Below are 21,925 nucleotides of genomic sequence, written 5' to 3'. Positions count from 1 at the left end.
TCTAGTCATATTAAGCCCCACCTTATGGAGGATAGGTGTCCGTGAACTAGCATGTTGGAGCTTCTGAATACAGCCTTCCAGCCTTGTTGGTCTCTTCCTAAAGTGCATTGAATTCCCACAGGAGTTAGGCCTCCTGCAGTTAAGGGAAGGTGCCTCGGGAAGAAGCATGCGGTCGCCACTGTGCTGCTTGACCATCCTAGCTTTTCACACTTACATCTCCCTCATTCTGGGTAAGGTCTGCGTGACATAACGCTTCACTGAAAGTTGGTTATCTTTCACCTGAGTAAGTAAACAGTTTAAAAATTATTATGTTTGTCATGGGAATGTTTGGCAGAGGAAATGACACTGTTTCTTTCCTTTTTTTTTTTTTTTTTGACAGGCAGAGTGGACAGTGAGAGAGAGAGAGACAGGGAGAAAGGTCTTCCTTCCGTTGGTTCACCCCCCAAATGGCCACTACGGCCTGCATGCTGCGCCAGTCCAAAGCCAGGAGCCAGGTGCTTCTCCTGGTCTCCCATGGGGTGCAGGGCCCAAGCACTTGGGCCATCCTCCACTGCACTCCCTGGCCACAGCAGAGAGCTGGCCTGGAAAAGGGGCAACCAGGACAGAATCCGGCGCCCCGACCGGGACTAGAACCCGGTGTGCCGGCACCGCAAGGTGGAGGATTAGCCTAGTGAGCCGCGGCGCCGGTGCATACTTTCTTTCATTGAGTATTTTTTATCTGCTTTCAGCTAAAGTTTCTGTATTAAGTTAATATGTTTTATCATATTCATGTTAGATTTCTTCTTTTGCTGCAAATTGCATTTTTGTCAAAATAAGCTAATTGTGCTGTTAAAGCCAGAGTCCCATCAGAATTCTTAGGCAGCCACCTTCATACTTAAGCATGTATCTGTTCAAGAGCTTTCTTGAACTGAAGTCATAAGTGAGGCTTGCCTTTATTTTTTTAAAAAAATTTTTTAATGTAGAAATCTTTTATTTATGGTATATACAAATTTCATGTATTTCACATGTACAAATTTAGGAACATAGTGATTCTTCCCATCCTATCCTCCCTCCCACCCACACTGCCACCCTTCTTCCTTTCCCCTCTTCTTTTCCCATTCTTCTTTTTTTTTTTAACTAAGATCTATTTTCAGTTAACTTTATACACATAAGGTTAACCCTAAACTAAGTAAAGAGTTTAACAAATAGTGTGGAGGAAAAAAAACACGAAAAAAAAAAAAAAACAACAAAAAAACCCTGTTCTTCAACAGACAAGACAGGGGCTGTTCAAAGTCATTGTATCTCAAAGTGTCAATTTCACTCCTATGGATTACATTTTAGGTTCTTTATTATTGACCACAGATCAGGGAGAACATATGGTGTTTGTCTTTTGGGGACTGACTTATTTCACTAGGTATAATGTTTCCCAGTTGCATCCATTTTGCTTAAACAACAGGATTTCATTTTTTTGATTGCTATATAGTATTCCATGGTGCACATATACTATAATTTCTTTTTTTTTTTAACTTTTATTTAATGAATATAAGTTTCCAAAGTACGAATAATGGATTACTATGGCTTCCCCCCCATACCATCCCTCCCACCCACAACCCTCCCCCCTCCCACCCCCTCTCCCCCTCCATTCACATCAAGATTCATTTTCGATTATCTTAATATACAGAAGATCAGCTTAGTATACATTAAGTAAGGATTTCAACAGTTTGCTCCCACACAGAAACATAAAGTGAAAAATAATAGATGATTTTTTTTTAGTGATGATGAAATCAGATCAGACCTATTGCCATGTTTAATCCCAGTGAGAGTCAAGTTGGGAGTTGATAGTTTCTTTTCTTTTCTTTTTTTTCTTTTTTTTTTTTTTTTTTACAGAGGATCAGTTTAGTATGCATTAAGTAAAGATTTCAACAGTTTGCACCCCCATAGAAACACAAAGTGAAATATATTGTTTGAGTACTCGTTATAGCATTAAATCTCAATGCACAGCACATTAAGGACAGAGATCCTACATGAGGAGCAAGTGCACAGTGACTCCTGTTGTTGACTTTACCAATTGACACTCCTGTCTATGGCATCAGCAATCCCCCTATGCTCCAGTCATGAGTTTCCAAGGCTATGGAAGCCCCTTGAGTTCTCCGACTCTTATCTTGTTTAGACAAGGTCATAGTCAAAGTGGAGGTTCTCTCCTCCCTTCAGAGAAAGGCACCTCCTTCTTTGAAGACCTGTTTTTTCCACTGAGATCTCACTCACAGAGATCTTTTGCCAGAGTGTCTTGGCTTTCCATGCCTGAAATACTCTCATGGGCTTTTCAGCCAGATCCGAATGCCTTTAGGGCTGATTCTGAGGCCAGAGTGCTATCCAGGGCATCTGCCATTCTATGAGTCTGCTGAGTATCTCGCTTCCCATGTTGGATCACTCTCCCCTTTATTTATTCTATCGGTTAGTGTTAGCAGGTACTAGACTTGCTTATGTGCTCCCTTTGACTCTTAGTCCTTTCATTATGATCAATTGTGAACTGAAATTGATCACTTGGACTAGTGAGATGGCATTGGTACATGCCACCTTGATGGGATTAAATTGGAGTCCCCTGGTATGTTTCTAACTCTACCATTTGGGGCAAGTCAGCTTGAGCATGTCCCAAATTATATATCTCTTCCCTCTCTTATTCCTACTCTTATGTTTAACAGGGATCACATTTCAGTTAAATTTCAACACTTAAGAATAACTGTGTAACTATAATTTCTTTATCCAGTCTTCAGTTGACAGATATCATAGTTGATTCCATATCTTAGCTATTGTGAATTGAGCTACTTGCCTTTATTTTCTTTCTCATTTGTGAAAAGCAACAAAATGACAGGTTTCATCTTTCCCATGAATAGGTCTTTGCTGTATGTTAATGAACTTAAAGTGTTGGCTGTACATGTCTACCGTGTGACGTGAAGACTGAGGCTTTCCCTGTTTGTTTCTAGGTACAGGAGAAGTGAATGTTGTGGAAGCAGAACGTCTCCTTGCACCCTTCCTGCAGCAGTTCCCAGAGGTATGCCCGCGTTTCAAGTGTGTCTTTCAGTCCACAGTCCCTCCGCCGTGCACGTGCTGAGCAGCGTGTGTTCTTGCTCTCTCCACAGGGCTCACTCATGTTGTTCTATCATGCCCGGATTGAGCTGCTGAAGGGGAATGTTGAAGAGGTAAAGGATCTGCTCGTGTTACCTGGGGGAGGTGACTGTGGGCTGGACTTGAGCCACACACTCCTTTGACGTAGATAAATGCAGCTATATGGCCTAAACAAAAATGAAAAAGCAATGTAATTAAAAAGACAAATTTTTAATTTATGTAGAATAGAATACTGAATATGATCTGCACTTAACGTATAAAATATGTGAGGCAGTTCAGGGTAAAATATCCAAAAAGTAATAGGTGCTATCTAAGGAATTTTCAGAAAACTTTGTCATATCAATTTCTGCTTTCCACATTGACTTTGGAATCTAGACTCACATAAGATGCAAGATCTGCTATACTGCATGTGGGTGCGTCATAAAAGGAAATTACTGATTTCCTTGAAATAGAAGGAGAATGAGGTGCCTTTTGTATAAATATACTCATCGTTTTATTTTACACAAATGAGAAAAAAAAAACACATATTTTTCTGCAATTTGTTTTTACTGTTTGCAATACATCTTGGATCTCTCTCCAGGTCAGTATATTCAAATCTTCCTTATTCTTTCTGATGATTGGGTTTCATTTCATGGGGTGAATACATATAATTGCTAAAGTGGTCCACTGTTGATTGTGGCCTCTAGAAACAGCACTGTTAGGCATCGCTTCTGTGTGCAGGTGTATTTATATATACCAGATTCTGATTGTTCTAATTTCTGGGTCAAAAGATGTTTGCCTTTTGATAAATCCAAGCTAAAATGCCCTCCTTACTTAAGGTTGTTCCAACTTAAACTCCTGTATAAAGATATGAGACTGCTTCTTTCAATTCTGTTTGCTAACTCTGAACTTTATCTCTGGTTGAAAAAATGGCTATTTAATTTTTTTAATTTAGCAGTTTACAAATTTCTTCATATGTACATTTGTCATTTGTATATCTTTTCACATGATTTGCCAATTTATATCTGTTTTTTTTAAAAGATTTATTTATTTACTTGAGAGGCAGAGTTACAGATAGACAGATAGGTCTTCCTTCTGGTGGTTCACTCTTCAAATGGCTATGACAGCTAGAGCTGAGCTGATCTGAAGCCAAAAGTCAGGAACCAGGAACCTGGAACCACTTTCTGGTTTCTCATGTGGGTGCTTGGGCCCAGGCACTTGGGCCATCCTCCACCACTTTCCCGGGCCATCAGCAGGGAGCTGGATTGGAAGTGGAGCAGCTGGGACCTGAACTAGTGCCCACAAGGGATGCTGGCACCACAGGCAGATGCTTAGCTCAATAAGCCACAGGTTGGCCCCAAGTCAATTTATATCTTTAGCACTGAGTTGTTTTTTTCTTAAAGGATTTTATAAAATTGTATGATGAAGGTGATGAAGGGTTAATGTTTTACCAGTTAGGTAGGTAGTGGTATCTTCTCCCAGGCTGTTGATTACTTGTAACTTTAAGTTGTTTTTTGTCCAATAGAATTCAGGACATTATTATTGTTAGTCTTTTCTTAAAAGACTTCTATGTTTTATATCTTACTTGAAAAGGCCCCTCTCCCAAATCATAAAGTGCCAAGGCCCCCTTATAAAGTTAAATAAAGAGGTAGCTCTTCATTGTATCATTGCATGTACAGAAAGGAACATACTGTCATTTTGAACATAATGTCATATTGAATGGTTTAATAAGTAATAATTTTGTTCTTTTAGTACAAAGTATTTTATGTATTTTTCCATTAGGTTATTATCTCCTTGTCTAATATCTGGATGATCAGCTTTATGCAATTGACTTATAGGCACAAGAGATATTTCGAAAATGCATTTCAGTTCAAGAAGAATGGAAACAGTTTCACCATCTCTGTTACTGGGAGCTAATGTGGATTAATGTATTCCAGCAAAACTGGATGCAAGCATATTACTATTCAGATCTGCTTTGCAAAGAGAGTAAATGGTCCAAGGTAAAGTGCGGTGCTTTCATGAATGTCATCTGCTTGCTAATCAGCGACCAGGATGGTTTTCATATGGGGCTGGTTGTTCAGTAGCTTCCCATTCTCTGCTTTCTCAATGTGGAGATCCACAAAAGGAGGATATATGCATCAACTATGCTTATGGACATTTTTCTCTCAGCACTGGGTGCTTTAAAAACTACCCAAAATGTATTTTTCAACAAGGAAGCTTTAACTCCAAAGACAAACCACATTTATTTTTAATACTATCTAATACTGTAGTCCAGATAATTTTTGTAGATTTTCCAGTACTGCTGATCAGGCTTTTTGTGATCATCAAAGTTAGTTCTGATCCATTTGTGAGAAATTGGAAGGAGTGAGATAGTGATCTTTTATTCATTTTGTTGTGTTCTCAGCCATGAATGACATAGTTGTGCACTAGGAAAATGGTCTAAATTAATTGAGGACTATTGTTCTCATTTGGAATAGGCAATCTAAGACGGCATTTCCTTTGATTTCTTTGATGCCTCTTGGTTTTATGTCTGGAAGACTTGTAGGTCATTTCTGATTTTCAAGATCAAAACATCATTTACTTAGGGACTTTCTATGTCAAGCTTCTTTTCTTTTTTTTTCCTCAAGGCAACATATGTGTTCTTGAAAGCGGCAATTTTGAGCATGCTTCCAGAAGAGGATGTAGTGGCCACTAATGAGAATGTGGTGGCTTTGTTCAGGTGAGCGGGAAACAATTCCTGTAACACAGAGCCGGGTGTATAAAGGAGCACACATTCATCTTCTATCTTTATTCTTTGGTGTTGTCCCATGCTTTACTCTCATATTTCTTTAACTTTCCTATTCATTCCATATGGAAGTTGTTAATATGTTTAGCTCAGGGTCAGTCTGTCATCTTTCTGTGGAGATTTTGCATGCTGATATCCTTGGTGGCTTCAGAGTACATTATTTCTTTTTTTTTAAATTAATTTATTTGACGGGTAGAGTTATAGACAGTGGGAGAGACAGATAGAGAGAAAGGTCTTCCTTCTGTTGGTTCACCCCCCAAATGGCTGCTACAGCCGGCGCTGCGCCGATCTGAAGCCAGGAGCCAGGTGCTTCCTCCTGGTCTCCCATGCGGGTGCAGGGGCCCAAGCACTTGTGCCATCCTCCACTGCCCTCCCAGGCCATAGCAGAGAGCTGGACTGGACGAGGAGCAACCAGTACTAGAACCCAGCGCCCCATATGGGATGCCGGCACCACAGGCAGAGGATTAACCAAGTGAGCCATGGTGTTTGCCCCAGAGAATACATTATTTCATTTATGTTCTGGATGAAGGATTTTGTTATTGTTCTTTGCTACCACATTTTGAACACAGTTTCCTAAATTTGTATCATTACCAAAATATGTTACCTATTACTGTGAATTAAAGGTATTCTGTGATTAGATAAATATAAACTTAAGGAACAATGTAACATATACTAGACATTTAATAGTATGTTCAAGATTCCGAGAAACTCTATTACGAAGTAAACTATTTAACACCTTTTTTAGAAAATGTTTACTTGTTTATTAGTGGGGGTGGGGGTGAGAGAGAGAGAGAGGGAGAGAGAATGAGAAATCTTCCACCTGCTGTTTAACTCCACAAGTGGCCACAAAAACCAGGGCTAGGCCAGGCTGAAGCCAGGATCCAGGAACTCCATCCTGTTCTCTCACATGTGTGACAGGGGCCCAAGTACTTGGGCCATTATCTCCTGCCTTCCTAGGCACATTAGCAAGAAGTTGGAGTAGTTGGGAATTCAACTAGCACTCTTAAATGGGATACGAACTTAACCCACTATGCTGCAATGCTAGTCCCTCTGTTTAACATTACTGAGACCAGTTTTCATATATCCCTCTCTGTTGAACATCTGCTGTATGAAGGGGACTGTGCTAGATGCTGAATAAACAGATGTGACCCTTGTCCTGTGGATTTCATAACCTTGTAGTGAAATCAGACATTGATGCAGTTATCACACACATATCAGCAAGATCACACACACAACTGATTTCCCCCCACAAGTCTCTGTATAGGGGAGCACAGAGGGAACGCTGATTGAGATGGGTCTGAAAATGGAGAAGAGCTGCTCAGGTGGTGAGTGGGGGCTGTTTCAGCAAAGGACTTGCAAGGGAGGGGTCCTTGTTGCAGGAAGGAGCCCTGCACATTTAAAATACTTGGGCCATTCTCTGCTGCTTTCCCAGGTCATTAGCAGGGAGCTAGATTGGAAGTGGAGCAGCTGGGATTCGAACCTGTGACCATATGAAATGCCAGTATTGCAGATGGTGTAGTGGGTTAAACTGCCTCTTTGTTGAGTGCTTCTTTGCAGTGCAGAAACTTCTCAATTTGATGTAATCCCATTTATCAATTTTGGCTTTGATTACCTGCACCTCTGGGGTCTTTTCCAAGACCTCTTTGCCTATGCCTACTCCAATACATTGCAGGTTATCTTCAGTGTTCTCTAATAATTTGATGGTAACAGGTCGTAGATTGAGGTCTTTAATCTATTTTTTTTTTTTTTTTTTGGACAGGCAGAGTGGACAGTGAGAGAGACAGAGAGAAAGGTTTTCCTTTGCCGTTGGTTTACCCTCCAATGGCCACCACGGCCGGCATGCCGCGGCCGGCGCACCTCACTGATCTGATGGCAGGAGCCAGCTACTTATCCTGGTCTCCCATGGGGTGCAGGGCCCAAGTACTTGGGCCATCCTCCACTGTACTCCCTGGCCACAGCAGAGAGCTGGCCTGGAAGAGGGGCAACTGGGACAGAATCCGGCGCCCTGACCGGGACTAGAACCCGGTGTGCTGGCGCCGCAAGGCGGAGGATTAGCCTAGTGAGCCGCGGCGCTGGCCTCTTTAATCTATTTTGAGTGCATTTTTGTGTAAGGTGTAAGGTAGGGGTCTTGCTTCATACTTCTGCATGTGGAGATCCAGTTTTCCCAGCACCATTTGTTGAAGAGACTGTCCTTGTTCAAGGGATTGATTTTAGCTTCTTTGTCAAAGATAAGTTGGTTGTAGATGCATGGGTTGATTTCTGGTGTTTCTCTTCTGTTCCATTGGTCTATCCATTTGTTTTTGTTCCCGTACCTGGCTGTTTTGATTATAACTGCCCTGTAGTATGCCCTGAAATCTCATATTGTGATGGCTCTGGTTTTGTTTTTGTTGTATACGATTGCTTTAGCTATTCGGGGTCTTCTGTGTTTCCATATGAATTTCAACATCATTTTTCCTATATCTGAAAATGTTGTTGGTATTTTGATTGGTATCACATTGAATCTGTAGCTTGTTTTCTGTAGTATGAACATTTTGATGATATTTATTCCTTCAATCCATGAACATGAAAGATTTTTCCATTTTTTTTGTATCTTCTATTTCTTTCTTTAATGTTTTGCATATCTCATTAAAGAGATCTTTGACATCTGTGGTTAAATTTATTCCAAGGTATTTGACTTTTTTTGTAGCTATTGTGAGTGAGATTGATCTTAGAAGTTCTTTCTCACCTGTGGCATTGGCTGTGTATACAAAGGCTATTGATTTTTGTGTGTTGATGTTATATCTTGTCACTTTATCAAACTATGAGTTCCAATGGTTTCTTCGTGTAGTCTTTTGGGTTCCCTATATATTGGGTCATGTCATCTACTAACAGGGATAATTTGAGTTCCTGCTTCCCAATTTATATCCTTTTGATTTATTTTTCTTGCCTAATGTCTTTGGCTAAAACTTCCAGGACTATATTGAATAGCAGTGGTGAGAGTGGGCATCCTTGTCTCATTACAGATCTCAGTGGGAATGCTTCTAACTTTTCCCCATTCAATAGGACACTGGCCATGGGTTTATCATAAATTGCCTTGATTGTGTTGAGGAGTGTTCCTTCTATACCCAATTTGCTTAAAGTTTTCATCATGAAAAGATGTTGTATTTTATCAAATGCTTTCTCTGCATCTATTGAGATAATCATATGGTTTTTGTTCTTAGTTTGTTAATGTGATGTTTCATATTGATTGATTTGCAAATGTTGAACCATTGCTGCATACCTAGAATAAATCTCACTTGGTCTAGGTGAATGATCTTTCTGATATGTTGTTGGATTCTATTGGCTAGTATTTTGTTGAGGATTTTTGCATCTTTGTTCATCAGGGAAATGGGTCTGTAGTTCTCTCTCTCTGTATGTTTTTCAGGTTTAGGAATTAAGGTGATGCTGGCTTCATAGGAGGAGTTTGGGAGGATTCCTTCCCTTTCAATTGTTTTGAATAACTGTGTAAGCTCTCTCCTTAAAAAGTCACTATTCCCATGCATGATAGTCTACTCTGTTGAACTAATTCCCTCCCAGTGGCTGTAGTTCCTACTGCCATCACATAGGAGATTTGGATTTCAACACTTGAAAACACAGTGCATAGCACTCATAACACAGTATTCATTTTCAAAATAAGACAAAATATGTATTAAATGATATAGGAGTCGCCGGCGCCGCGGCTCACTAGGCTAATCCTCCACCTTGCGGTGCTGGCACACTGGGTTCTAGTCCCAGTCAGGGCGCTGGATTCTGTCCCGGTTGCCCCTCTTCCAGGCCAGCTGTCTGCTGTGGCCAGGGAGTGCAGTGGAGGATGGCCCAAGTGCTTGGGCCCTGCACCCCATTGGAGACCAGGATAAGCACCTGGCTCCTGCCATCGGATCAGTGAGGTGTGCCGGCCGCAGCGCGCCAGCCGCGGCGGCCATTGGAGGGTGAACCAACGGCAAAGGAAGACCTTTCTCTCTGTCTCTCTCTCACTGTCCACTCTGTCTGTCCAAAAAAAAAAAAATGATATAGTAGTCACTAATAACCCCAGTGGACTCTGAGAAGATATAAGAATGGGGTTGGCAAGCAGACTGGAGTTGGTAGAGGAGTGAATGAGATAGAAATAAATGGAGAGAGTGAGCATCAGTATAGCCCTAGACACCTTTGACCATGAAGGAGAAGGGATAGAGAAGGAGGGAGAGAGTTGGCGTAAGGTGTGAGGTCAAATCATATTAATGGGAAAATTTTGAGCATTCTTTAAACCCACTGGGAGAATCCAGTTGAGAATAGCATGTTGTACATACAAGCAACAAATGAAATAGTTGTTATTGTAAGGTTCTTGAGAAGCAGAGAGAGACAGAATCCAAAGCATTAGTGGCAGGATTGGTTTGCTCTAGGAGGAAGGCTAAGAGGAGGGCTGTTGTATCATAAGGAGAGGAATACTGAACCTGTGCTAAGCCAGGCAGGCTTGTGATGCAATGGGGATTTGTATTTGTTCATGAAATAGGAGGCAGGATCATCTGTTGAGATTGAAAGAGAAGGGAGAAGGCTGAGGGTGATGGAGGACAAGTTCACTGTTGCAGAGAGTAGACAGGAAGGCAGTGAGAAGAACTGAGTAGGGGGATGCCAGGCAGTGCTTGGACAAATTTGAGGTTGGTGGAGACGAGTTCATGGTGATATTTTCTGCTCTCACTGCAGATGCAGGGGAGGAGGATACTGAGCTTTATCCAGGGCTAGGTTCTTGCTGGATCAGTGCAGTGATGAGGCAGTAGACAAGCGGGGTTAGGAAACAGGCCCGAGAGTGCAGAAGCCATGGACAGTATAGCGTCAGCAGGAGTGTTCAGGGACAGGGAGACAGTTGAAAGTGGACTAAAATTCTTAATAGAACAACAACCAAGTTAGAATGAAGAGAGTTGTGTTTCAAAGGTAGTGTGCCTGACTTTGTGCTTAGAGGTGGCGAAGCTGCAGATGATGAAGTGGTCTAAGGTGTGAGTGTGGGGATGGCTGAGGCCGAAAGGAAGGGATGACCACTGGACATGAGGAAGTCAAAGAGCAGAGACCCCACTGCATTGCTCAATGTCCAAACCATGTAAGTGGAATACTAAATTCCATGAGTGCATTTTGAGAAATTATGGCTTCACTGACTAACTTATCCGAACCAACTCTAAGGTATGACCAGGATTTTTTTTTTAAGATTTATTTATTTATTTGAAAGGCAGAGTCACAGGCAGAGAGAGAGAGAGAGAGAGAAAGGTCTTCCATTGGCTGATTCATTTTCCAAATGGCCACAACAGCTGGAACTGGGCCAATCTGAAGCCAGGAGCCTGGAGCTTCTTCTGGGTCTCCTACATGGGCCATCTTCTGCTGCTTTCCCAGGCCCATCAGCAGGGAGCTGGATTAGAAGAGGTGGTGGTTTTACCTGCAGTGCCACAGCACAGGCCCCCACGATCTTTTTTTCACAACTGCTTTTGGAAGCTCTCCTTAAAACAAGACCAGGTATCTTAACAGTAGAATCATGGTGTGATCGGTGTGACCTCCTACTGGTAAAATGCATTCCCTCATTTCACACAAACAATAATATTAAGATACATGGAAATATTTCACGTCGTCCTGTACTTCCTTTGCTTCAGTTTAAGATTTCCCTGTATCAGAATTATTTCTGTGAAATATGTAATCTTGTTTTCGGGAGAAAGTTTGAAGTCTGCTCTGTCAGCATCTGCATTGTTAGGATACTGAGGTGAGAACACTAACAATGAGAGTTCTCTCTCTTTCAAGGTTTGTTTATTTATTTGAAAATCAGAGCTGAAGAGGGAGAGAGAGAGAGAGATTGATAGATCCTCCATCCATTGGCTCACTCCCCAAGTGGCCACAATGGCCAGAGCTGAGCAGATCCAAAGCCAGGAGCTTCTTCCAGGTCTCCCACTTGGGTGCAGGGGCCCAAGGACATGGTCCATCTTCCACTGCCTTCCCAGGCCATAGCAGAGAGCTGGATCAGAAGTAGAGCAGCCAGGACTAGAACCGGCGTCCATATGGGACACTGGCGCCACGGGCGGAGGATTAACCTACCGTGCCACTCTCTGATCTTTAGCACCACAGGTTTCCTGTCTTAAGCTATGCCTCCAGCCCCTCTCCCACCTCACACTTTTCCATGACTCCTCCTCTGACATTCGTGAACAGCAGGTGATGGGGGTTGTGGTTTAGCACTCCATAGCCCATACAGTGCCAGGAAAGAACATGATATCAGCTTGCCTCTCTCCTTGTGGTTTTTCCTCTTAGTTCATCTTAATCTGTCAGTGATGTAATTGGGTATTTCCTGGAATCTTTACCCAGCACCTTGTTTGACGCATTCAGAAAATTATTCATAAGAAAGTGCTCCCAAGAACATTGTTGGAATTCCTTAGAACTTTGACAGGAAGTTTGTAAACACAGTGCTTGTCCTCAGCTGCTGTTTCCAAACTCACCTATGCTTGGGAAACATTTTGCAGATTACATGTGAATTCCGAGCCCTGTTATTTTGTGAGTCCGTGTCATGCTTGTGAACAGGAACAGGAAATGTGCCCATGTGCCCTCTGCCCACTCTCTGGTATGCACAGTGTAAACAGATACTTTGGACTCTTTAGTGCTTACTTCCGGAAATTGCCTGGATTGCCTGGGCTGTGTTTGATCCACTGAAGTCATCAGCTAAGTTGCATAGAAAGAAATGCACTTCCCTCAGTGGAGCATGCCTCACATGCACCTGCAGGCCTCCTCAGCATCCACTTTGCTGGGTCCTAACTGGGCAGTGGCTGATTCCCGAGGTCTGAGACAGGCCTGGGCTTTGCAGTGCCAACAGTTTCCCAGGTGCAGCTGCTGAGCCCTGTGCAGTGTGGCAACCGCAGGTGTAAATAACAGGGTTCTAACGACCTTTCTCGGGGGTTGGGGGTCTTCCCAGGCAGGTCGATGGCTTGAAGCAGAGAATTGCTGGGAAGTCCCTGCCCACCGAGAAGTTTGCCGTGAGGAAGGCTCGACGTTACTCCCCCTCCTTGCCTGCACCTGTGAAGCTCATCGTGCCTGCCCTGGTACCTGCTTTTGTTTCATTTACTGCTTGCTTTCTGGAAACCAGTTGTCTCTTCACAGCAGCAGGGATCATATTTAACTTTGGTTGTAAAGTTTAGCTCAATTCAAAACCATTGTGTTCCCTAAGGTGAACATTTACAAATAAATTAACAGATGGTAAAAGTCATAGCTCATTTTTTGGACTAGTTTGTGTGATCCAGGTATTAGGAAAAAGGCTGTTTAAAAAACACGTCATTTGATTCTTGCAAGGCCTCTGTAGTTTTGTTAGCCTAACTTGATAAGGCTCATTTTGCAGATCAGGAAATTGAGGCAGAGAGAGGTGATGTGAATTACATCTCAGTGGAGTTGAATTATAGTGCAAATTATTTGTGTAATTTTACTTTTTCTATTAACCATTAACAAAGCAAAAGGAAACAAATTGATTTTAAGCATGTACTTTGTTAAAGCAATCCACACAAAATTTTGTCACCTCAGCATATAATAGATAAAAGTTTATTCATGAGCTAATTAGCATTCCTTTTTCAGTGTTTTTACAATTTTATTTATTTGAAAGTCAAAGATACTAAGAGAGAAACAGAGAGGGAGAGATCGTCCATCCAATGGTTCAACTCCCCAGATGACCACAGGAGGTTGGGGCTGGGCCAGGTTGGAGCCAGGAGCCTGGAACCCCATCTGGGTCCTCCTTTTGTGTGACAGGGGCCCAAGCATTTGGGCCATCTTCCACTGCCTTCTAAGCTTATTAGCAGGGAGCTGCATCGCCACAATGCTGGCCCCAGCATTCTTTTACATTATGCTAATTCTTAAAAAACTGGTGTATCTTTCACCCTTCTGGGATATGTTGGTTAGGGCTGACCCTGTTTTTAGTGCTTAGGAACCACAAGTAGCCAGGGACTGCTGTCTTCCACTTGGGATTCACACTCTGAGAATTATGTCATCTAAGCAAGGCTTCTGTGAAAAATGCAATCTCAGCTTCATTTCTTCTAATAAGGTTTTGTTAAGAAATCCTGAATATATCAGATTATGTAGCTGTGTTGGGGCTTTCATTTTTCCATTGGAAGTCAGCACAAGATGGCTCATCAATGTAAGCTAAGGTCTGTAGTCCTTTTGGGGGTACCTTTTTTTTTTTTTTTTTTCAGAGTTCATTTAATCCACTTTACTAGTTTAGTTTTCCTAGGTTTTACTATTAACAACACACTTCAGTGAATATCCTTTTTTAATTTTTTCTTACATGTGCATGTAATTCTCTGAGAATGATTTTTAGAAGTGTAATTCCTGGTTGGAGGGCCCATACATTTAATATTTTCATAGAGCTTGACAGTTTTTCACCCAAGAAAGCTGTACCAACTTAATTTTTACCAACAGTGCTTTACTGTTTTAATTTGCACTTCCCTGTTGGTGTGTTGAGCAATTCGTGTTTATTCATTTTTTACTTCTTTTGTGAATTGTTCCTGTCATTCACTATCTGTAAAATGGGTTGTGTGTGTATATGTGTTTAATTATTGACTTACAGGACGTATTTATATATTCTATAAGAAAAAAAAAAAAACAAGCACAGGTGTCAGATAGGAGCTAGTGTGCAATTAGCACCTGGGCCCAGGTGTTCCCTACTTGACACAAATGATCCCAGACAACACTGGTTTCAGACAAGGTGGTTCCGTGACCAGTCTGTAATTAGAGCTGAGAACGCTGCAAATCAGAGATAACCAGACATCCCCATGCCCCCCCCCCCGCCCCGCCCCGCCCCGCCCCGCGAGAGCCTGCTCTGCCTTACAATTGCAGTTTCAGCTCCATTCCTGATTCATTTTTATCAACTGATTTGCAGTGGGAGGACTTTTCATTCTGACTCTCAGAATTTTGCTGAAAAGTTTCTACGCCATCATGGTTCTTTCTCCACTCTAGTACTCTGATACCAGTGTGTGCCTAAGGAAGGTTAATTCGTTGTTCTTCTCTGGGTGAACGGATGTAGACTATATAGGAAACGGGCTTGAAGTGATTGTATGTAGGAATTTTCCCAGAAGCCTATTTTTCATAAAATAACAGACATGAGCTTGTATCCTGGTAAAATATTCCATTAATAAAACTTTTCTTAGACTCATCATCATCAATTTAAAAATACTCCATCAGTGATTGAATTGAGCTTGCTCTTACTCTTTAGTGATAAATTATGTAAAACGAAAGGCGGAGTGGCATGATTCCTTTTTTTTTTTCTCTGTCTTAAAGATTTATTTATTTGTTTGAAAAGCAGAGTTGTAGAGAGAAAGAGAGAGGTAGAGAAATTGATCTTCCATTCTACAGGTCCACTCCCCAAATGGCAGCAATGGCCAGAGCTGGGCTGATCCAAAGCCAGGAGCTTCTTCTGAGTCTCCCATGTGGGTACAGGGGACCAAGGACTTGGGCCATCCTCTGCTGCTTTCCCAGGCTATTAGCCAGGAGCTGGATCAGAAGTGCAGTGGCCGGGACTTGAATCGGCACCAGTATGGGATGCTGGCACCACAGGTGGCTGCTTTACCTGCTATGCCACAGCACCAGCCCCAGGATTCCAATTTTCAGTGCCATAAAGATGATTTACTGTCATTCTACCTAAATTTGTCTTCCACATTTCCATTGCTTCTGTGGTAAAAGGCTTTTCAAGCAATATCTTTATCTGTATTTTTAAATTCATTTATTTCCAAGAAGATAGTAATTACCCTGCAAATTTCATCTTTCACAATATGAACTGTATGATCAGGAACATTAGAAAAATATTTTCAAGCAAAAACATTTGCTTTTGGTCCAAAAAACATTCTCATCTGTTAGCCCGTTAAATATAATCTGCAATAAGAAATCATTAGTTTACATTTTCAGGAGCTGTCATTCAGCCATATGGCCTTTCAGTGAATGTGTTTTCTGCATCTTGGATTGCATTACTGGACCGACACATGGTTTTAATGGTATAAAAGAACCTGAGCCCAGTGAAATACTCCAGTGTTCATTTCCAGTAATATTCTTGGAAGCATTTTATGTAAATAACTGGCAGGAATTTTAAAATATTTCCCTTTACTTAAAAGTAACAACAAAAATTTACATGAAACAGAATTATTCATAGTATCAGTTTAAAATATTTATTTATGAATCTATAATTCTGTCTTTGAATACCAGTAGATACTTAATAAATATTTGTTAAATGAATGAATAAATTACTGTTTCAGTAAAAGCATAGCATGCTATATATCCTGAAGTACTTCACAGTATAAAATGCAAAATAAAGGGAGAGAAAGAGAAATTATACTGTTAAACACCAAATGAGGAACACTAGGGAAAATGATCTCTAAATATTGTCTTGAGATCCTTAGCAACTGGGGCAAAACACACATACATGGTTTTGTGGTCCTACAGGACATTGAATAACCTCATGTAATTGCGAATGGTTTTTCATTCTTCTTCATTAGGAAATGATGTATGTCTGGAATGGTTTTTCAATAGTGGGCAAAAGAAAAGACCTGTCCGAGAATCTGCTGATAACTGTCGAAAAGGCTGAGGCAACGCTACAAAATGAGAGTGAGTATGAAAAGCAACCACCTGGAAATCTGGGTCTCTGTTCCGTTCCCTTTCTCCCTTCATTTCCCTGTGCACATCAGCCCATGTGGATTTGTGGGCATCCCAAGGGCAGAGAGCTTGAGCAGAGACGTCTGGGTGATTGCAGTGGAGAAGCAGGGAGGAGAGACACAGCCTGCAGTGCAGATGGACCTTGGAAGCCTTGGGCTGGTCAAAAAGACCATTTATTGTATGAGTCCATTTCTGTGATACATGCTGCACTGGCAAATCTATAAATGTGGAAAATACATTAGCGGTTGCCCATGGATGGAGGCATGGGGCAGCTAATAGCTAAAGGATATGACATTTTCACAGGAGAGGAATGGTCAAATGTTCTAAAATTGTGGTGGTTGTAGAACTCTGAAATAAATTTAAAGTCATTGAATTATGTACTTGGAAGGGTGAATTGTATGGTATGTGAGTTTTAAAACAGTTAAGATAAAGGGAAGAAGACTGGTATTTGATGTTTTGAGCAACACGGAGACAATGTGGACTTATTTCTGGTCTTAGTTTGCCGGGACTTTTTTGCACGTCCTTACTGGTCACCAGCAGATGGTGTGTTTCTGCAGTCACAGGGAATTATTTTCAGCCTTGCTACACTTGATTTTGTATTTTTTTTACTCATTACCTTTGATTGTTCTAAAGGCTCCTCCCAGATTACTAGAAGCTCTATTGGAAGCAGATGACATGATCCAGGCTCTTTGGCCATCAGATCCTGGAAGACACACCTCTATTTTCATTTTCTTCTTCCTACTTTCCTTTCTTGCTCCTCCTCCTTGTTCTTCATTGATCTTCTGTGGGTACTGACAACTTTATTATTATTTTAAAAATTATTTATTTGAAAGGTAGAGAGAAAGAGACAGACAGAAGTCCCATCCCCTGGTTAACTCCTCAGATGCCCGCCTGCAATGGCCAGGCCAACACCAGGAGCTGGGAACTCGGTCCAGACTCCTAAGTGGGTGGCAGGGAGCTGGCTATGTGAACCATCACCTGCTGCCTGTGGAGTCAGGAGCCAGAGTTGGTAGTCCAGCCAAGTACTGCAGTGTGGAATGGGGCATCTTCACCGCTTGACCAAATGCCTGCATCTCAGTTTCCTTTTGAAATAGGAGCTATGTTAGAGTTGAGATCCCCAGAGTTGTTCTCTGGCCCTTGTATTTTCTGATTCTGTGTTATTAGTATAGGCCTTATGCTGGGATAGTGCCATAAATGATAGCCTTTGCTGTATTCCTTATGAACGCTAAATCACTTAGGTGTTATCCCAAGATAGTGATCTAAGCTTTTGGAATGTCCAACTCATAAAAGTAAAATGAAAACTTCTGGGGTGATAAATATAGCAAGGGACATAGAAGTTCAGGAATGGTGTCTGGGGGGATTGTAACAGTCACTTCACACCCTTTTAACTGGCAGAAGGTGAGCATGTATGACCTCTGGCTCCATATTCAGTATTCTTCCCACACTGGTGCTTCAGGTGGTGACTGGCTATAAGAATAAGTACTTCCCTTAGATGGTTTTTCTCTTTGTCTCTTTGTTATCAAGCTGAAATGATTATGAGATTTCTCTCTACAGTTATTCTTTCAAACACATAATTGCAATCCTTGGTGTAGGTTGAAAAAAGTCACTGTGGCACAATTAATTTACAATTTTTATGTATTCCATCCTAGTTTTATTTTTATGGTTATAGCATAGTTACCTGCATATCTACTAGCCTAGATTTTTCATTTAATAGATCACAGAGGTTTTAAGTATTGTAAATAATAGCCTTTATAAATTTTTTTAAAGATTTTTATTTATTTATTTGAGGCAGAGTTACAGAGAGAGGGCGAGACACAGAGAAAGGTCTCTCATCTACTGTTCACTCCCCAAATGCCTGCAATGGCCAGAGCTGAGCCAATCCAAAGCCAGGAGCCAGTAGCTTCTTTCAGGTCTCTCATGTGGGTATGGGGGCCCGAGCACTTTGACCATCTTCCACTGATTTTCCAGGCCATAATCAGGGAGCTGGATCAGAAGAGGAGCAGCCAGGATACAAACTGGCACCCATGTGGGATGCTGGTGCCCCAGGTGGAGGCTTAGCTACACCATAGTGCTGGCCCCTTGCCTTTGTAAATTTTAAAAGCTTCAGATGGAAGCACCTCGTGGAGCTAATGTGTCATGATTTAACCAGCTCTTTCAGTATTGTTGGGCCTTGAGACTGCTATCCCTATTCAAAATCATTCTAGCTTTAGTTTTCCAACAGTCGGAGAAGAACAAAAGCTGGCTCAGGGGGCTGTTAACAAGGCCAAGGTTTCAGACCTGATAGAAACAGAATCAGTAGAGCCCAGACAACTGTGCTGTTCTGAGGCTATAGCCTCTCTTCTGTAGCCCCCAGCCCACAAGAGCCATCTTGCAGATACAGACCGGCAGGCACAGGGAGAGAGGGCGGTGGAATATTGTGCTCCACTATGGACAAGCTTCCGTGCTGACAAGGGGTGGGTAACGTCACCTTACCTTCCCATACTGTAAAGAACCAAGGCTCTCATTTCTCTCACAGGAAAGTTGTAAGGCATCAGTCCCTTACTGAGCTAGAGCTTGGGTGGAAGAGCCAAAATATTGGAAGTCTTCATCTCCATAGACTGAGGCTTCCCTTAAAATGCTGGGAGCCAGGGAACTAAGCAGACAAGAAGGCTCAAGAATGGGCTTAAAAAAAAGAGGAATTGGAGGGGGCAGTTTGGGCTGAACAGTTAAGCTGCCAGTTAGGAAGCCCGCGTCCCGTTTCAGAGTAGTGTCCTGGCTCTGTCCTCAGTTTCAACTTCCTGCTAATGCACACTCAGTGCTTGGGTCCCTACCACCCAGGTGGGAGATCTGGATTGAGCTCCAAAGCTCCTAGCCTTAGGGCATGTGGGGAGTGAGCCAGAGGATGGGCAATCTGTCTCTCAAATAAAGAAATACATAGTTGAAAGAAAGAGGAATTAGAAGTTTGTACTGCTCAAGAAAGAACCCAGGAGCATGTGTTTGAGTGCTGTGTATACATTCCAGAACTCTTCTGCATGGTCTTCTAGATCTTCTAGCACTAACAGACTTCCTAGATAGTTCCTAGCAGTATGAAATTGTGATAAGCTTTCTTATCTTTTCTTTTTTTTTTTTTTTAACAATTTTACCCTTTTAATTAATTTTTTCTTTTTTAATTGTAAAATATACACAAAATAAAGCTCTTTTACCCTCTTTTAAAATTGTATTTATTTTCATTTTATTTGAAAGGCAAGGAGACAGAGAACTTCCATCCACTGATTTACTCCCCCAAATGCCTGCAAGAGCCAGGTCTGGGCTAAGCTGAAGCCAGGAGCCTGAAACTCAATCTAGGTCTCCCTTGTGGGTAGCAGGGACCCAAGTATTTGGGTCCCTGTCTCCTCCTAGGGTGCATGTTAGCAGTAAGCTGGGTCAGAAGGAGGGCCAGGACTCTGTACCACCAGAGATCGGGCTTCTTATATGTCAAGAAATCCTAAAACTCACAAGAAGAACTATTAGGTTTTCTCCATTCGAACAGGCCCTACATTGCCTAAATTTTTTATGAACTCCCATTGTGTTGAGACAAAAGTAGTTATATGTGCGTCAGGCCAAGAATGGAAAATGCAGTTATAGTTTAGAAAACCAAGCTGCTGTCTTCCATCCATGATAAGGCTTTCATGTTAGCCTCTAGAGGTACTTTATTTATTTATTTTTTAAAGATTAATTTATTTATTTGAAAGTTGGAGTTACATAGAGAGAGAAGGAGAGGCAGAGACAGAGAGAGAGAGAGGTCTTCCATCTGCTAGTTCACTCCTCAATTGGTCGCAACAGCTGGAACTGTGCTGATCTGAAGCCAGAAGCCTGCTCTCCCACGTGGGTTCTGGGACCCAAGGGCCTGGGCCATTTTCTGCTGCTATCCCAGGTCGCTGGATTGGAATTGGAGCAGCTGGGACTCAAACCGGTGCCTATATGGGATGCTGGCACTGCAGGCGGCAGCTTTACTCGCTATGCCACAGCACAGGCCCCCTTTAGAGGTATTTTAAGCAGGATTGGGAAAGCTGAGAAAACAGACAGACACACCATACCTACAGTTCTGTCTTTGTATGCTCTGCTTCTGGGTGAAAGGATTGGTTTCTTTTCTGATGATCTTCTTTGATGAATGTTGCATATGAAATTTATGATGATTTCTTCCAAGACCTTTGTTGTATGCAGGAAGTTTATCTTTCCCTCTCCCCCTCTACCCTGAACAACCAGAAAGGACCTTTTGGTAGTAAGCCCCTGTTCTTCAGATGGGAAACAGAAGTCCATGGTTGGAGAGTAGAATAGATTTGTAAACTGGAGGACGCATCAGCCTCCACCTCACCTTCCGTTCCCATTATTGGAAATTGAATGTAGTTTTGCTTCTCCTAGCCTTGGCCAATGTGTGAATGCGATTGATCTTATACTCTGGCAGTGCCCTGGCCACAGTTATTAAAGGCTGGTCACTGATTCAAAAGGCAGAACTCCAAAGTCAGTTCTAAGCACTTGGTCTACGTGTATTAATTCCAGTAATGTTTCTGTTGAAATATAACTTAATTCAGCGTTTAGCCAGAACTTGGCACAGCAGTTACCCTTTGTGCCTTGCAGTTAATTTTCTGGGTGACATTAGGTAGCAGAGTTGCATATAAGGGAAAATGTTACTGACTTTATGGCTTTTCACTTTCTAACTCTGTTTTCAAGTTTTTCTCTTGTTGTATTTCAACCAGCATCTAAAAAATCCCGTATTGTTTGTTTGTAATTTGGACTTCAAACTTCCTTTTCCCCCAGCCTACATAGCATTTTATTAACAAGTTGAGCAGATCTTTCGTGATGAAAATGTAATTCAGCAGCAGCAGCATGCAATTTTCTTCAAATGTAAAATGGAGACCATCCATGAACTCTTTCAAGAGGTTGAGAACCATGACTAAGGGAAAATAGTTTTAAGAGAAAATAATCAGAGCCGGCGCCGTGGCTCAATAGGCTAATCCTCCGCCTTGCGGCGCCGGCACACCGGGTTCTAGTCCCGGTCAGGGCGCCGGATTCTGTCCCGGTTGCCCCTCTTCCAGGCCAGCTCTCTGCTATGGCCAGGGAGTGCAGTGGAGGATGGCCCAGGTGCTTGGGCCCTGCACCCCATGGGAGACCAGGAAAAGCACCTGGATCCTGGCTCCTGCCATCGGATCAGCGCGGTGCGCCGGCTGCAGCGGCGGCCATTGGAGGGTGAACCAACGGCAAAAAGGAAGACCTTTCTCTCTGTCTCTCTCTCACACTGTCCACTCTGCCTGTCAAAAAAAAAAAAAAAAAAAGAGAGAAAATAATCATCTAGCAGTGCTCGGTGGTCTGAGAAGGTGATGGTTTTCTTCTCAGGCTTTTGGAGGGAGGCGGTACATTTGAACTTGTTTGCCACGTCCCTGCCTCAATATCTACATA

The 21,925-nt window shown here is 42.1% G+C and overlaps 1 protein-coding gene across 4 annotated transcripts in view; it reads left to right on the top strand.

The window, feature by feature from the left end:
* TTC39B (tetratricopeptide repeat domain 39B) overlaps positions 1–21,925 on the top strand; it is a 146,389-nt gene that overhangs the window by 109,997 nt on the left and 14,467 nt on the right. For all 4 annotated transcript variants that reach the window (XM_070052366.1, XM_008254654.4, XM_051845482.2 and 1 more), the window contains 7 exons: positions 122–230; positions 2,964–3,031; positions 3,120–3,179; positions 4,923–5,084; positions 5,712–5,803; positions 12,801–12,927; positions 16,354–16,462. In XM_070052366.1, coding sequence (XP_069908467.1) covers positions 122–230; positions 2,964–3,031; positions 3,120–3,179; positions 4,923–5,084; positions 5,712–5,803; positions 12,801–12,927; positions 16,354–16,462 — 727 coding nt within the window. The remainder of the gene's footprint in view (positions 1–121; positions 231–2,963; positions 3,032–3,119; positions 3,180–4,922; positions 5,085–5,711; positions 5,804–12,800; positions 12,928–16,353; positions 16,463–21,925) is intronic.

The sequence above is a fragment of the Oryctolagus cuniculus genome, chromosome 1 (assembly GCF_964237555.1).
Source record: "Oryctolagus cuniculus chromosome 1, mOryCun1.1, whole genome shotgun sequence".
NCBI classification, from domain to species: domain Eukaryota; kingdom Metazoa; phylum Chordata; class Mammalia; order Lagomorpha; family Leporidae; genus Oryctolagus; species Oryctolagus cuniculus.
The sequence above is the reverse complement of the archived record's forward strand: the minus strand, read 5'-3'. Positions and strand labels throughout refer to the sequence as shown.